The 17,386-nt window shown below is 47.8% G+C and overlaps 1 protein-coding gene across 8 annotated transcripts in view; it reads left to right on the top strand.

The window, feature by feature from the left end:
• PTCH1 (patched 1) overlaps positions 1 to 17,386 on the top strand; it is a 70,470-nt gene that overhangs the window by 7,971 nt on the left and 45,113 nt on the right. For 5 of the 8 annotated variants that reach the window (XR_003523695.1, XM_027615605.2, XM_027615604.2 and 2 more), the window contains exons 1-2: positions 324 to 539; positions 2,206 to 2,398. Coding sequence is in view for 6 of the 8 variants with exons in the window: in XM_027615605.2 (XP_027471406.1) it covers positions 339 to 539; positions 2,206 to 2,398 (394 nt within the window). In the remaining 2 variants the exon portion in view is untranslated. Of the gene's footprint in view, positions 1 to 323; positions 540 to 1,269; positions 1,523 to 1,569; positions 1,802 to 2,205; positions 2,399 to 17,386 lie in introns of those variants that run through there. The other 3 variants (XM_027615609.2, XM_027615608.2, XM_027615607.2) reach the window with 3 other exon arrangements.

Consider the following 17,386-nt stretch of genomic DNA (forward strand, 5'->3'; position numbering starts at 1 on the left):
CCCGAGAACTGGATGTGGGCAGCGGCGGCCGCAGAGACCTCGGGACCCCCGCGCAATGTGGCAATGGAAGGCGCAGGGTCTGACTCCCCGGCAGCGGCTGCGGCCGCAGCGGCAGCAGCGCCCGCCGTGTGAGCAGCAGCAGCAGCGGCATCAGCAGCGACAGCAGCAGGTCTGTCAACCGGAGCCCCAGCCCGAGCAGCCGGCGGCCAGCAGCGTCCTCGCCAGCCGAGCGCCCGGGCGCGCCGGGAGCCCGCAGCGGCGGCAGCAGCGCGCCGGGCCGCCCGGGAAGCCTCGGTTCCCGCGGCGGCGGCGGCGGCGGCGGCGGCGGCGGCAACAACATGGCCTCGGCTGGTAACGCCGCCGAGCCCCAGGACCGCGGCGGCGGCGGCGGCAGCTGCAGCGGGGCCCCGGGCCGGCCGGCCGGCGGCGGGAGGCGCAGACGGACCGGGGGGCTGCGCCGCAGCGCCGCGCTGGACCGGGACTATCTGCACCGGCCCAGCTACTGCGACGCCGCCTTCGCTCTGGAGCAGATTTCCAAGGTGCATTTCAGACTCTCTCCTCTCCTCCCACTCTTCCCTCCTCTTCCTCTTTGGGATCGCCCCCGCCACACACACACACACACGCACACACACACACACACGCACGCACGCAAACAAGCACTCACACACACCTCTCCAGGAAAAGAAGCAGACAAGTGGGGATTGAAAAATTCAAACCCTCCCTCCGGTCCTAGGAGGAAAGGGCTGTCTGAGGTCCGCAGGGGGTGGAGGGTGTGTGTGTGTGTGTGTGTGTGTGTGTGTGTGTGTGTGTGTGTGTGTGTGCACGCGCCCTCCCCGGCATGCCTTTTCCGGAGCACTGGAAAGCGGTCCACAGTGGACCACCTCTAGGGCGGCCGCAGCGCGGCAATGCCCAGTGCCCCCGGCCCCGGAGACCCCTGCTCCTGCGCCCCTGCCCCTATTTGCAACCTAAACCCCTGTAATGCTGCCACATTTCTTAACATCTTGGAGGGGGAGGCGGAGTGGAGGGAGGCGGAGAGAGGAAGGGGGGGAGGGAGCCGAAATAAAGGTGGTTTCCTTTTTTGGCAGCCGGTTTTGCTTTTGTGGAGCATGAAATCTCTGCCCCCTTAAAAATTATCCTTGGAAGAAGGCATCTCCCCTCTTCCTTTTTAGTTTTTGAACCACTTCTTCTTAGAGCCTGGGGGGAAAGGGAAAGTTGTAAACAAATTGCCACCTTAAATCCGCGGTACTGGTCTGCCAAGCGGCCGGGTTCATTGTGTTTACGAGGCTCGCTGAAATGTGTGGAATCCGGGGAAGGCGAGCACCCAGACGGGGGCCCGCCGGGGCAGCGGCCAGCGCCGGGGAAACGCCGCCGCCGGGAGCAGCCACAGCCCAGCCAGGACCCCCGCCTGCGCCGGCCTGGGCCCTTCCCCTGTGCACTTGGCTACTTTTTACGTTTAACCAGATGGGAAGGGAGAGGAGGGAAAGATCCATGTGGCTGCCCTCTTCCGATCACAAATATTGTCGTAAGTTGCAGATGGCTGCCCCACTTCCTAATTCAGCTCACACAGCGTCTCCCAACGCTTTGGAAATGCGTCGCGAGTGAGCTCCGGCGGCCGCGCTCACCACGTGGATCCCCACTTACTACCACGCCGGGCGGGGGTCAGGATCGGGGAGCCTGCAATACATTGTTCCCAGAGCGCGTTCGTTCCCCTGCCCCCATCCTTGCCGGGGCATCCGGAGAGGGGTAAAGGATGGCGCTTGACTTGCGGGGAATCGACCCATGGTTTGCTGGCTCTTAAATGGTGGGCTCCAACGCAGAGATTGCGCAGCCCCTCCCTTCCCAGCTCCGGTGTGAATATTGCCTGTGTTGAGCGATTTCTCTCCTCTTTGCCTCGGCTTCCCCTTCCCTCTGTTCTTGCAGCCCTTCTCCCCAGCGACCCCAAGACACCTTCGGGGATGCTGCGCGGGTCGTGCGTGGGGGCGCCCCTGCTGTCGCCAAGGTGCAGCTTCCACGCTGCATCCCGACGTTGATTTATGTCCAGGCCCACGCCGCTCGCATTACCCGGGGCCGGCCTGGGATCCAGGCCCGAGGGTATCCCCCTCCCCACGGCTGTCGCGGGATCCGCGGGCGGGTGCGCGCAAGCGGGCGTGGGCGCGCGGGCCACGACTCCCCGGCGCTCACTCCTCCCTTCTGCTTCATCCTCAGGGGAAAGCTACTGGCCGGAAAGCGCCGCTGTGGCTGAGAGCGAAGTTTCAGAGACTCTTATTTAAACTGGGTTGTTACATTCAAAAAAACTGCGGCAAGTTCTTGGTTGTGGGCCTCCTCATATTTGGGGCCTTCGCTGTGGGATTAAAGGCAGCTAATCTCGAGACCAATGTGGAGGAGCTGTGGGTGGAAGGTAAGAGACCCAGCGCCCGCCGCGGCGCCCTCTCGTCCCCCAGCCGGGGCCCCTTTCCCTGCCTCCTTCCAACTGATAAAGATATTTGCCAGCATACACCTAGGGCCTTTCTGTGGCGAGCGAGAACCCCCTGCCCGCACCAGGGGGAATTGTTTATTGTTTGGGCGCCTGGCCGGGAGCCAGGCCCGCCCGACAAAGGCCGCGCTGTAATCTACTCGGGGCGCTGCGCTTTGCTAGGTGTTGTGGGAGAGAGTGGCGAGGGCGGGCAGGCGGGGGCGCGGGGCCCCTCCGCGGGACGGACCACTCCGCGCGGCCGGGGGCCCCCGGGGCCTGCCGCCGCCGCCGCTCGCTGCCGCCGCGCCCGCAACGCGGCCGGAGGAAGGCCTCTCGGCTCCTGGCTCTAGTCCTCGGCGTCCTTCCCTCCCCCACCCCCACCCACCACGTCCAAAGAGAAAGAAGGGGGGGGCATAGAGAGGCCACCCCTCCGGCTGGAGGGAGTGTGCGCGCCCCCGGCGGCCGCAGCCGCCGCGCCGGGGAGGGCGGGGGCGGGCGCAGCGCGGGCCTGCGGAGGCAGCGGCGTGTGTGGTCCTGTTTTTGGACAGCTTTCAACTCTGGGGGAAAAAAACATTTGTCTCAAGGTACAAAAAAAAAAAAAAAAGTGGGGGTGGGGAGGAAAGGAGTTGAAATAAAAAACAGTAAAGCATAGACTGGAACGCATGTTTGCAAAGTAGATTAATGTTTCCTCGAGGGTGGGGTCTTTTTAAATGGAATGATTTCGGAGCAAGGCTGCGTTTTGCAGGCCGAAAGAACAAATGTGTTTTAAGAACTCGGGTTTGGAGGGAGGGGCCACACAGGAGCTCTCCAAGGGGTTCTGCCAGTCTTTTATTCAACATTTCTCCATTTGGGGGTTCTTGAAGCCTTTTTTTTTTTTTTTAAGCAGTTGTAAATTTAAAATAGATCCCCCTCGCCCCTCAAGACGGAAACATTTTACATTCTTTTGGTGATACGGGTATTTTTGGTTTTTTTTGGGGGGGTGGTTCTTGTTGTGGGTGGTTGTTTTTTTAATTCTTTTTCTGGAAAGTGACAGTCTTGCTATTTGGAAACATTTTAACCCCTAAATACTGCTTTGGATATCTCTTACAATGGGATGGGAAGGAAGGATTGAGGTAATTATGTAGATATTTCAAACCAGACTATCTAGAGCATTCCTAGTGAAAGCTACCTAACACAAAATTTGGAAGCCTGAGAGTTATATGTGTAATTACGTCACTGATCCCTTTCAGAATGCTGTTGGAAAACTAACCTTGGAGAATATTTTGTTAAGTTTGCCTTGTTTGTGAAGATTCAGCTCTCAGTGTTTTGGAAGCATATTGTGGAGTCTTTAATTGAGAAGTGACAATTAAAATAATAGTCCAAATAATTAAGACCAGAAAACATTCTTGCCTTAAGTAAGTTGGTAATTAATACAAAACTATTCTTTGGATTCAGTCCGTGGGGTGATTTACCTCAGTTAAGCATTTCCCTGTCATTGGTAGATAAAAGAAGAGTTTTACTGAGCATCAATATACCTTAGACCTTATATATACCAATATGTCTTAACACCTTAGCAACAAGTTTGCGGAGTGCCTATCATGTCCCGTCTGTGAGACACTTCTTGTGCACAAATGCTTGCAATTAAAAATACTGGAATTGAGTGCACTTGCAGTAAATTTGAGCTCACAGTTGAAGTGGGCCATGAAAGTCAAATGGGAAAAAAAGCTTCCGTGGAAGTGCTGAGGTAAATTACGATGACCTGGAAAGAGAGAGAAGGAAGGAGGGATGTCTGGGCAGAAGCTCAGAAAAAGGGGTCAAGCAGAGGCCCAAGCTGAGTGGAGGCTCCTGGTGTGGTGGGAATAGAGTGCCATGATGCAGGTGTGCCCAAGACAGTAGGCTGTAGTTGGGAAATGATGTGATTGGCTAGACTGTGGGGAGCTACCATAGGTCCTAGGACAGAACAAGGGATGAGCTGAGGGGCTTCCCAGCTCTGTGCATCTGTTCACTTTACAACACTCCGACCAACAAATTTGTTAGGTATCAGTGGTGATGACAAAAGATAATTTTTTGCTGTTTTGAGCAAGATTTTTTGGTAGGCATTAATAAGTGTAAAGAAAAACGTGATTTATTTTCTTCACATTGTATATTTCTAGAAGCACCTGTTTCTGCATGTGACAATTTGTTTCAAGTCCTGAAAGGAGGAGGAACATGATTAGTGGTAGTGTCACCTGGGCTCTAGTTTAGTGAAAGAGTATGAAGGAGTGACACCTCAGACAGGACTCATTTTGCTGACTTTGGGCCTCAGTTATTTTTCTTCCCATTTCTGTTTTGGTGGTTTCAGTGTGGCTCACTGGTTCTTTAACCAAATGTTATTTACTTAATACTATCACTTGTTGCTCAACTACCATTACTGTTTATTATCTATTAACACGTGTCTCACAACTCAATAAAGTAGCTATCTATTATTATGCTTATTTTTATAACACAATAGTGTATGTGATGTTTTTGCCTGTAATAACTGAATTATTCTTCCATTTTACAAAAATGTCCACTTTGCCTCCTAATGACTTAAGTCAACTTGGTCTCTTGATTTGTCATTCATTCATTCATCCATTCATTCATTCATTGTGTGCTGCTAGACTCTTCCCATGTAGAAGAAGCAATAGTTTCATAAATACAGGTAAACCCAACCCGGGATCTCGTAAGACCACCATATCATTTTATAATTTTGACTTAAGTTCAAAGAAGAGGTAACAGTGAGGAGTTCTTGTTTATGAGGTAGTGAGCTTGGTGTTCATATCAACAGTAAGTAGTGTAAGCGTTTGTTTTCAGGAGTTGGAATTCCCTGCTGTCCTAGACTGTAGCAGAGGAAAATGAAGAGCAACTTGGAATGCAGGTTAATTGTACTTTAATCTCTGATAAATTACTCATCACTATCAGGCAAGAAGTCTGTTAGATCGTTGTTTTCTTAAAGGAGACTATAAATGTTCTGAGCATAAACAAGGGTGTTTGCTACACTAAAGAACCAAACGAATAGAGATTGCATATTTCCCTAGTTAAAAAGCGACAGACTGAGAAAAACATGAGATTTTTAAGGAGAGAGGAATGCTGAGGGACAGTTTGGGAAAATGCTTATTTCCCCCATGATTTTTAAAAAAAAAAAGACATACCACACACACGACATAGCTAAATATGCAAAGGCAACTGGAGATATGTATAGTCTACATACCTATACACAAATACACGTATATACCAGTTCACTCTTGAACAGTGTGGGGCGTTTGGGGCACTGACTGACCCCTGCACAGTTGAAAACCCATGTGTAACTTTTGACTCTCCAAATACTTAACTACTAATAGCCTATGTTGACTGGAAGCCTTACCAATAACATAAAGTCGGTTGACACATATTTTGTGTGTTATATGTATCATATGCTGTATTCTTAGAATAGAGTAAGCTGGAGAAAAGAAAACATTATTGCAAAGATCAGGAGGAAGAAAAAATATATTTACAGTACTCTACTGTATTTATCGAAAAAAATTGCATGTAAGTGGACCTGCACAGTTCAAACCTGTGTTGTTCAACTGTGTATATCTCCACTTACCTTTGTATTTGTGTCTCCACATAGACTTACTACATACATCCTTGTATTTGCCAAAGTAATTGTTATCTTTTTAATATAGTCAGCAAATTAAAAGGATCCACTTGCTAGACTGTATCACTGATTTGACTTTCATGCTTCAGCGTGCTGGGGGAATGTGGCTTTATAAAGACAGTTTGAATACATGGGCTGCGCTGTGCAGACCAATATAAGCTAGATAAGGAAGACTCTTATATTTTTATCGCATTGGTGATAAGAATTCTTTGATTCTGTTGTCAAAATGTTCGTACAATGACTGCTGTAATCATTGCAACAGCAACCAGTTTCTTTTAAGAAACTCAGTATGCATTAGGTGCTAGCTTAGGTCTTAGGGTTATAGTATTTGCAAGTCAAAAATATCAAATATAGCTCACTTGTGATTGGAGTCATGAGGTTCAGGAAAAGAGTATGTGGAATGATGTAGTGGACATCTGTTACCGAAACACAAGCCTGTGGCGGCAAGGTCAGGGAGAGACTAATTGTTCTTTAAATGTAAAAATATTCCTTCAGCGCACACTCTCCGTGCCTGCTCTATACCAGGCACTGCACTCAGCTCCAGAGAGGTGTTGGTGAAAGGCCACAGCCCGTGCTCTCAGAGGACCTCCACCCAGCCGGGGCACACAGACCGGATGCGGGATGGCAGGAACGCCATCCAGGACAGCCTGGACAGGGAGGGACTGAGCCAGGCCGCAGGGCTTGGAGAGGTGGGGGTGCTGGGGCGCTCCAGGACGGAGGGTCAGCGGACAGGAGAACTCCCAAATGCTTGCCTCCCATTGGGACTTCAGTCTGAGGTGGGGAGCCCCAAGGCCTAGAAGGCCGAGCCACATGGCAGGAAGGTCTGGTGTGTGCAGGGCATTTGACTGAGTGGCAGGCTCTTCCTTTCAGCCCTTCTTTGCCTGTGTCATTCTCCACACTAGCGTATTTGGCCTCTAGGGTGCTGCCTGTTGCTGGTGTGCTTCACCTGGATTTCACCCTTCTGGGCACAGAAGGCAAATAACTTTATTTGTAATCTTGCCCATTTCTCGGTTGGCTTCTCCTTTTGGCTTAGCACCTTTATTCTCCTGTCTCCTTTAATATCTACGCCCCCTCCAACGCTGTCTCGGACACAAGTTTGTTGTTGACAGCTCTCCAGTAACAGAACGTTCATTTATCTCTTTGAGCTTCCCCCCCCCAAGCTTTGCCCACCCCCTGGCTTCTTTTACTGTAAAGGGCAGTAACAGCCTTGAAATGAATCCATATTGCCTTGTGTTTGGTTATTAACATCTCTGGAGGCTAGCGAGGGGAGAGGATGCAAGTTGTGACTTTGATTTTTTTTTTAAGAAAAATTTTTAAAAATGTTTTTAATGCCTGCTTGATGTTTGTAAGTGCTCTCAAGTTTGTTCCTTGCTAGTATGACGCCTTCAGTGTTCTTGGCTTGAACTCAGTCAGTTGTAGGAGATAAATGAACTTCACCATCCTTTCTTGCAGTTCAGAGCAAGTTTTCTCACTATTGACATTTTGCTGGATAATTCTACATTAAGGGGGTTGCCGTGTGCTTTGTAGGATGTTTAGCAGCATCCCTGAACTCTACCCACTAGATGCCAGTAGCAACCTCCCAGTTGTGACAACCAAAGATGTCTCTAGTCATTGCCAAATGGGGGTGGGGGGGCGGGAGAATGCACAAAATCACCCCAATTGAGAAGCACTGGTTGAGATAATAGATTCCAATTGGAAGACCCATGCTGTGCAGATGGAAGGCTTTTATTATGATGGAGTTGTGGCTGCAAACAGACCTCCATAAATGCAAAAGAATTTTCTTCTTTAAGATAATGCCCCCTCCCCATCTCCATATTTACTGATCTAGGTAACTAATGGTAACTAATTTTTTTATTCTAATAATTTAAGTTTGTTTTCTTAGAATTACATTAAATATCAAATTTAAAAAAACAGCCTGACAAGTTGACATGGGAGGGGGCAAGCCATGGAAGAAAGAAAAAGCTGTATATTAGAATATTTTCTTCCTTTGGGTCATTTAATTTTGAAGACAGACCTTGTTGCATTTCAAGAAGTAAGATGAAGGGTTTTGCATGACGATGACTTTGTAAAAAGCAGGAAGAGACACCAGTGGACTTAGTTCATATTGAAACGAGAGCTCCTTTTGGCAGCCTGCGCAGTGCATTAGCTCTTCAATGGTCTAGCTCTCCTCCAGATGCTCCTGTCACAAACCACTTTCCCCCCGGGTGCCCTTCTGCAGCAGAGCCGAAGGCACAGTGAGGGGCTGAAGCCTTGAGCTTGTATGGGTCGTGTGGGCTCTGATTTTACCTCCCCTTTTCAAAGTGATCCCCCAGTTTCTGCTCTCTGGGGCTGTTTGGGTACGTTTGACAAGGGATAGAAAGACCTGCTGAAATGCAGCTCCTTTCTTCTCCTGGTCCCCTGTGCACTTTTAAAAATGAAGATGCTTATTAGGTAGGTAAGATGCTTATTGTATTAGACTGCAATAGCGGGCGCCCACATACAGGTGCAAGGAGTTGTGGTTTTTGACATATTTGGAGAAAAATGACTGAAAAATGAACACCCAACAATAATTGCTTTAAAATACCAAATAACCTCAGGTGCCTTCTCCCCAGGGCACCTGACCCTCCGAATCCTCCATGTCTCTTTGCTCCCTGCCACTCTTGACCCTCCCAAGGGGTGTAGAAGCCAGGTTGGTAGATGGGCTGTATCAGATACATGGACTGCCGTTTGGAGGCCCCAGAAGATGACAGCTTCCAGATGTACGAACCGCCGGATCCGTTTGTTTGGATTATGCACCACAGCTGATGGCGAGATTAACGCTGGCTGGACAAGCTATGGGAGATTTGTCTGGTTTCCACAATGCTGTGTTTATATTTCATTGGGATTTCTCCTTCAAAGCTGACCTCCCCGTGACCCCCGGAGCTCTGTCCACTCAGGCCAAGCTGTAACTTGTCTGCCCTTCTTCTCCTGTTGCCGGGGCCGGGGGCGGGGGGGCGGGGGGGGAGTGGGACAGGCGTCACATTTGTGCAGCGGAAGGGGTTGCTTTCGTGGTTTACCACACCCCCTGCCCCAGCTTCATGTCAGCTATCTGCCCAGATTTAGACCCAGAGGAGTAGTCTATTTTATGGGAGTGGGAGGTAGGGAAGGTGGAGGGGGTTTGATTTTTAAAGGTCTTTTTAGCTTTTAAAACAAACACGGAAATATTTTAAAATTATTATGCAGGAGACCATATTTAATAGAGGCCGTTTTGCAGAAGTATAGCATTTTAGCTCACCATTAGTTTGATACTATTTTGAAGAAAGACATCCCTAAATAATCACCAGACCTGTGTGATTCTATTATTATAACACTGTTTCCTTTGCCCCTCACTGGCTCCCAGAACCTCTTCTCCCTCCCCTTCTTCTCTCCCTCCCATCCTTCCTCCCCCCAACCTACTCCTAAACTGCCCTAATCATTTCCTCCCAGTGGATCTCTGGAGTTACTAGTGTGAAATCTGAAATGGTAGTAAATCTGGTTAATCACAAACTGACAGGAGGGAATTAGAAAATGTATTATTTCAAACCAGCTGTGGGAGATACCAAATGCAAAGCTGCCATTTGCATCCTTGGGGTTCTTATCTTGGTAAGGGTTGGTTCCCAGACCTTACTCTTTGATGGGGTCTTGTCAGCAGAAGATGCACTTCCCCTGTTGAAGAGTCATGGCATTTTTATGGACTTTTGAGGTGCCTTAGAATTCATTGACAAATGGAGTGTGAAATAAGTCTTGGTCCCCTGTGTTTAATGTGTTGTATGAAATATGGAAGAATTGGGCCCTTTAGCATTTCTTGAGATGGTAAGTGAAATGTAAACCAAGACATTCCCACCCAGGCACCATACTTCAGGTTCTCCCTGGATGGAACTCCCACCAAAGCCAAAAGGAACCTGGAAAAGGACAGATTTCCTTACCCAAATTTTGGCCGACTCTGCCACATTAGACAGTCCATCCACATGAGAGGTCCCAGAGAGCAGAGGGTTTTGCTCATGAAGGCGCTTCCAGCAGTTCATAAGGAGGAAACTCCTTGGGATTTTCTTAGTGGGAGCCTTCCTCGACTACATAGATACCATCAGGGTCATCAAAATATAAGCACTTTTACTTGTTCTTTGTTTCCAAACTCTGGGTCCTTCATGATAAAACCTATTGGATTTGTTTCCCTCAAACTGGATTTAGGGTTGTTTTTTTCCTTTACATGGCAATACCCATTTTTCTATGTGTGTGTATCTTTAGGTTTGACACAAATAATTCCATCTCCCAAAACAGTAGAGTGCTGCCATTGAGAAACCCCTTGACTGTTGTAGAGAAAGACAGAGGAAAGATGCAGCCTGTCCCCAGTCCCTTCAAGACTATGACGATTTTGTTGTATTTGGGTTTAGAGCATAGTTGGAAAAACTATGTGTTAGGGAAACTGTGTTGTTGGTGGGCAGTCAGGTACCTGTTAATGAATGACAAGTTTGTTGTTGGAGAGATTTATAATGTGGAGGCAGGACCTTATTTCTAGAACCCCAGGTGTGAGTGGGCCCAAATAGTCCACACTGCACGTGGGTCCCAAAACACCACTGGCCGTGAAGGTGAGACTAGTGAGAAGCAAGTCTCTGTGCCACCATACAAGCTTGATTTATTATCGTTAAGATAAATGAAGAGAAACGGTAGGTTCCCCAGAAACTATCAACCGAGATAGTTTTCAGTTATTGATGAAACATGTACAGAAGTAAGCAAAAGGAACTGGAAGTGGGCTTTGTTAAGTCAATGCGCATGATTTTTTTCCCCTTAAATCATTGCTTAAGGGCTTCTGGCCCCTAGCTCAGGAATCCTGCCCAAAAATGCCAGATGTATTACACAGTCAAGTACTGCAATGTAAACACTGCTCTGTGCCATGAGGCAGGGTGGTCCATCTCCTATTAAAGAAGAGCGAGATCGGGAGGGAAAGAGAGGTAAGCTCTGTAGTGGCTCAGTAGTGGTCATGGTGTTTGGATTTTTGCCTGCACAGTCAAGATTTGGAACTACAAAAACCTAGATGAATTAATACTTTTTACTGGCAAACAAAAGCCACTTGAATTGAGATGCCAAAGAGAGCAAAATGTGGCTTGGATAATGTTACTTCATTGGGTCAGATACGTTTATAAAATGTTGAACGGAGTGGGGAGGGGCTGATAGGAACAAAGCTGTTGTTTTCATAGCATCGGTGAGTGTCACCCTTTTCATCTGCTGTAAGTTAAATTGCAAGGTGGGTGAAGCCAAGTGTGGAGAGAGCAGCTTCTCTCACCACCCTCTCCTGGGTCTGAGAAGGCCTGCTGGGTCAGTGCACCTTCTCTGTGTGTACACCTAAGATTGATCACAAAGCTGCTCTGGTGTTTTGTAGCACTGGGGGGCAGCCCAAGATACATTTGCAAAATAAATGGCCTTCCAGTTTGCTCCCAGTTTCTAGATTTCAGTAAAGCATCTACTAATGATGATCCTTTGGAGGTAAGAGAGTAACTGGATGCTCTGGGCCCCCCCTCTAGTAAAACATGTTTTTACAGCGCTGTAGGCAATTCAGGGAAATTGGACTGCCTAGACATTATCTGTACATCCAAATAATCTCATACTAAGCAGTCCTTAGATTGACTACATTTAGGGTTTTTAAACATTAATATGAAGGTATTTTGTAAGTTAGAAGGAAATGGGGTTTCAGTTTGAACTTGGGGAATTGTTTAAACAGCCTGCAATAATATTATCCCGATTTTAGAAGTCCATACTATAGAGTGATCTGAGAACATTGCTTTTAGAAACAGTGATGGTAAAAATGGGAATTTTGAGATTAAGAAAAATGTAGGCTTCTTGACTCTCTACCCCTCCCCCAGCACTTTTTTTTTTTCTGTTTTGAATTCTCCCATTTCCCCACCCCCATTCCTTGATTTCCTTTGCTCCTTCAGGGGACAAACCAGAAAACTTCACAAAATAGATGGAAATATCACACAGTGTCTTTTTAAATGGAAGTTTTCTAAGAGAGCATAATAAAAGAATTTTCCCTAGCTGTCTAAGAAATTATTTTTTCTCTTACCTGGCTTTTTTCCCCATGAGGTTCATACATTGTTGCAATAAGTTTAAAAATGATAAATATGGTGCCATCATTTTAGTCCACACATGATCCAGAAAAAAAAGAAAATTGCACATGTTTAATACCTTGCTTAATTGCAAACAAAGCCTGCAATTTGAGAGAATTGGGATTAGGGCTAAATATCTATTAACTGCTCTTTCTAGAGATTTGGGGAATAGGATGACCCTTTTTTTCTTCTTTTTTTTTTTTTAAATAGGCTACAGTTTCACATGGCTCCCAAAAGAAATCTCTCTCCCTTTTTGTTTCCCACACCAATTGATTTATCATTTTGCTTGCAAGCAGATCCAGAATGTTAGGGCAAGAACACACTCACTTTTTTCTCGTAACTTTTTTGTTGCGGACCGAAACCAGTTGACTTGAATAAATTTTTCTGAGGCTTGAATGTAGCCAGCAACGTGGAAAAATCTTGCCATTCAGGGCCGTCTGAATGTACATTTCAGCCACACAGTAAGCCGCATTGGTAGGCACTGGAGTGCTAAATACAACCATTTTTCGAAGCAGCCAGTTAGACAGGTGATTAGCATAATTAGCACGGAGCAGCCATACATATGGTAATGCTGAGTGTGTAAATGCCAGCTGCGGTGTAAAATTTATGTCAGGGGTCGGCAGGGCTGTGCGAAAGTATTGTGTTCCAGCTGCAGGTCAGGGCCGCCAAAGCTTACCTCCTTTTCTCTTGTTGGTGAATACGCCAAACAGAAGAGAAAGACAGAAATATAACAGATACGGCTTTGATGGAACAGCCCAGTTCTGTGCAAGAGGGACTGTTCTATAACACACACACACACACACACACACACACACTCGCACACGCACACACTTGCAAAAAATCCTATTGCTTTCTCTCTTGATTGTGTTTGCTTCATGCAGGGTGCACGTGAGTGGCAGCCAGGATGCGGGTTCCGGTAGGTAAAAGGGCCAAGTGATTTCTTGGGAGGAAAAGTTTCAGTCACTGAATTTTTAAAAGGCGTTAAGAGTTGTTCCTCTGTTTCAGGCCGACCTCTTACTGCCCAGCCCCCACTCCTGCCCACATTGTTTTCCTTCAAATAAATTGGAGCCCCCGCCCCATGGAATAGGACCATAATATAAGGTTCCAGCCGCACAGCTCCCTTCCCAAATTGCTTGCCTGGTTTTAGCAAAAGACTAGAAGTTTCTTTGTGTTGTTTTTCTGGGGCAGCTCCACTTACCACTCCACTTACGGCCACTGTCAGACCCATTTCAGTAGGGCTCTTGCTTGAAAGGAGGATGGTCTTGAATGGCCCACACCCTTGGAAGTGCATGATGGGGGAATTTATAGCTGTACCAAGTTCATGCATTTTGCACTCAAAGCACTTCTGCTGTCCCCTCCCCTTTTCCAGTTGGTGGCTATGAGGAGTGGTGGTGATGACAGAATATAGGTCGCACCATGCTGACCTGGTGATGAAACTTCCTCACAACACCAGGGAGTCCTTACGCATCAGCCCCTAATCCAGCTAATCCTGATGGCAACAAAATCCTGAAAGTACACCCCGGGGAGAGTGTGGGAGATAAAGCAGGCCAGCCTGATGTTCCTCAGGGCCCCAGAGCCTGTCCCGTGGAGGTGGGCACTCACATAGTCTTCTCCCCTGTGCTGCTCGAGGAGAAGGCCGGTACAAAGAGGCCTGGGCCAGACAATGGCAGGAGGACTGTTCAGAGCAGAGAGGTGATGTCAGCCCCCGCAGAAGCTGGGAGAAGGGAGCCGGGGTTAATGTTATTCAGCAGTCCGAATGCTGGGCTAGAGAGCCCTGCCACCGAGCAAGCACTTGGCTTTTGTTGTTGTGGTTGGGTTGTGTGGTTTTTGTTTTTTTAATGAAGACTTGAGGAGGCCTTAACTAAGAACTTGGGACTTAATCACAACACTGTCTCTGGTCCCGGGTTCTGCTTCTTGGTCCAGCATTGCCTCTGATTGAGCATGCTGCTCTGTGTCAGACCCTCCCAGGCTTGCTCAGCTCCTGCAGAAGGACAGGACTTGGGTGTGCATCTACTTGGCTTGTGGACTTGGGCATTCCAGGTGAAATCATGGTAGGGCCTGGGACAGTTCACACTGGGCAAGAACTCAGTTTAGGGATAGAGCAGAGCTCCATTCTGTTACATCCCACTGGACGCCAGGAACATCCTTGAGGCCGCAGGCTGCGACTTCATGCGGTCTGTCTTTGGTGGGGTTGACCGCAGCCCTCATTTGCCACAGCAGCAAGTGACCAAGGAAGAATGGGTCTCCCAACAGATGCAGTGTCATCTTGGGAGCTGGTGGCCCTGGAGAGAATACCAGGTGGCGGGGGGCGGGAGGGGGGAGCTGTGGCAGGCGGCAGGTCCAGGGTGGACACGGTGCTGGGTTGACCTGATCGTGTCCGACGGGGTGAGCGGGCAGCTTCAGGGAAAGCCATTCAGAGAAGCAGCCTGGGCGGTAACAGATGGCACCACAAACAGCTGGTGTGGGGGCTTGTGGCGGGCGCATGCTCAGGCCCGCTACCCCTTCTACCGAGTTCCACCCTCCTTACCACCCCCCCACCCCGAGGCTGTCCCTGGGGAGGTGTGGGGATGTGTCCTGCTCTTGTCTTGTTTTTGTGGTTTTCACTCACTGGGCTCACTTCATGAAGGCAAATTCTCTCTGGGCTATCTGATTCTAGCACTTTCCCATGGCAACACCCAAGGGCACAATCCCACGAGGAGAAAAACAGCCCAGAAGCTTAAGCAGCAGTTGGCTAGTCATGAATAAAAGAGATGGCTGGAAGAGTGACTAAAACTCACAGCTCAGGAGTTTTCAGCCAATTGCCCAAATTACTGAATCTTCATTTTTTTCAATTTAGAAAATGAGCTGGTGCTAATAATTTTGCAGTTACACCCTTTTGGAGATTTGTAGTTTTTCACCCTCACAGTAACTAATCGCAACATTGAAAGAAGGACCTGAAGTAACTAAAAGGGAAGAAAAAAAAAATCTCTCTAGAGGCTGTTAGATAATTCATGGGATTAATCAAATGCAAATGCTCAGCTTGCATATACACAGACCCCATTTTCCTAATTGGACTCTGAGTGGGTACTTTTCAGGCTGAAAGGGTCATTTGTTTTGACTGATTGACTTTTTGAGGCTTTGGGAAGAATTAATATCTTATACAGATGACTGCCTGTTCCCAAGGCTCTGTATTGAGGCTGTTCATTCATTCATTCCTCTGACACGCTGAGTGTGCGCATGCGCCTAGTGTGCTGAGGTAAGTGGGCAGCAGGCAGTGCCTCCCTGAAAGGACTTGGAATTTACTGGGAACACTTCGTTTGGTCCCTTAGATCACCTTTATGTGGATCACAATAAGCTTTTGCTAAAAGCTTTTTGCATGAATGCTGCAGGCGTTTATTTAGCTCTGCACAGAGGCCGTGCTGAGGAATGGTACACAACGGGAGAGCATCATGAGGGGAGCATCTCTCATCTACCATGGATTGGAATAGCATTGGCCCAGAGGTATGGATCCCCAGGTGGAATGGTTTCCTGCCTGTGCTGGCCCTTCTTCACCTTGGAAAGCCATAATGGTTTGATTTAGGGAGGAAAGGATCAGCAGAGCTCGAGCAAGAACTTCTTTGCACAAGTGGTGCTTTTTAGCCCACCTCTTTCGGAGAATTGGCTTAAGCCTCAGATTTCTAGAGAATTTGCAGGTAAAGAGGCATAAGACGGCTTACTTTCTGTGTGCCCTCATCTCTCTGCCCCCCTCTAAGACAGGTCCCCCTGGGGACCAGAAGGAAAACGGGGGCCTGTCTGCGGCCACCCAAAAACGATCTCCTCAGTGGTGGTAAACACTCCGGGAGACAATGTTGTTGTCCTTTAAATAAAAAATACCAATTGTTTGTCCCGCGTAATACTTTTTGAGCATTCTAAAAGCTCTAGCTGTGAGCTTGATGTTGTCGGGTATATGGAATTTGGCTCTCCTAGAGGTATATCTTCAACAAGTGCTCAGGAGCCGCAAGGCTCTCAGGGAAGTTGGACGCAGGATTGAAGGTCGGTTCCACCTCCTATCAGCTGGGTGACCTTGGGCCAGTCAACCAAACTGCAGCTACTTTTCCTCTTCTGTAAAGTAAGGATGATGCGACATGCCCTGTGATAAATGAATAAATGACCAGATGAATGGATGCCTGATCAGCACCTGGTTAAGGGTGTGGGACACCCTTTGTTAATACTCACACCACCTTACGAGGTTAGTTGTAGCATTTTCATCCCATTTCACAGAGAAGGTTACCGAGGCCCAGCTGGGTCAGGGACTTGTCGCAAAGCTGCGACTCAGAGCCCAGGCCTTCTGGTTCTCATCACCTGACTGTCCAGTCTAGCTTGCCCCAGCTTGATGGGGGAGCAGCACCGAGCAAAATATTTATAAATAGGTAAAGAATGCATGTGAAATGGCTTTGCAAATGGAAAACATACACAAATTTAAAAGACTATTTTGTGTCCCAGGATCCTGAGATAACATTTTTCATGAGTCTTATTCAAAGAGTTTGGTTGTTATTTTATATAAGTTAAAAGTTGTTGTATTTGGAAGAAGGAAAAGAATATAAGAGGACCTTGGAATATGATAAATATGCATGTTATTTTTGCAGTGAGCTTGTTTTTCATTCAGATCCCTACCAAGCAGCTTTCATCTTTTTCTCCTTTTGTCACATGGAAGTCTTTAATTGTACCTGTTCCGTGCAGAAAAATTAAGAATTAGCAGTAAACTCCAAAAAGGGAAATGTAAATATTGTCAGTGTATACCTACATCTACATCACAAATACTGAGTATTACGGCTCATTCTGCTCAGTAGTCAAAAATAATCATGCACTACTTCATGAACAGTAGACTATTATTTAAATAATAAAGAAGGACCTTGACCTTGAAAATGGGACAGAGGGCCCCTGGGTGGCTCAATTGGTTAAGCGACTGCCTTTGGCTCAGGTCATGATCCTGGAGTCCCGGGATCAAGTCCCACATCGGGCTCCCTGCTCAGCGGGGAGTCTGCTTCTCCCTCTGACCCTTCTCCCTCTCGTGCTCTCTGTCTCTCATTCTCTCTCTCAAATAAATAAATAAAATCTTAAAAAAAGAAAAAATGGGACAGAAAGGGAGAAAAACCATTTCCCCCAGACTGCACCTGTAATTTCAGCCACTTGAAAGGGGTTCTGTGGGGCTTCCTGGCTGGTGGAGCTTCACACTGATGCCTG

The sequence above is a fragment of the Zalophus californianus genome, chromosome 13 (genome assembly GCF_009762305.2).
Source record: "Zalophus californianus isolate mZalCal1 chromosome 13, mZalCal1.pri.v2, whole genome shotgun sequence".
Lineage (NCBI taxonomy): Eukaryota > Metazoa > Chordata > Mammalia > Carnivora > Otariidae > Zalophus > Zalophus californianus.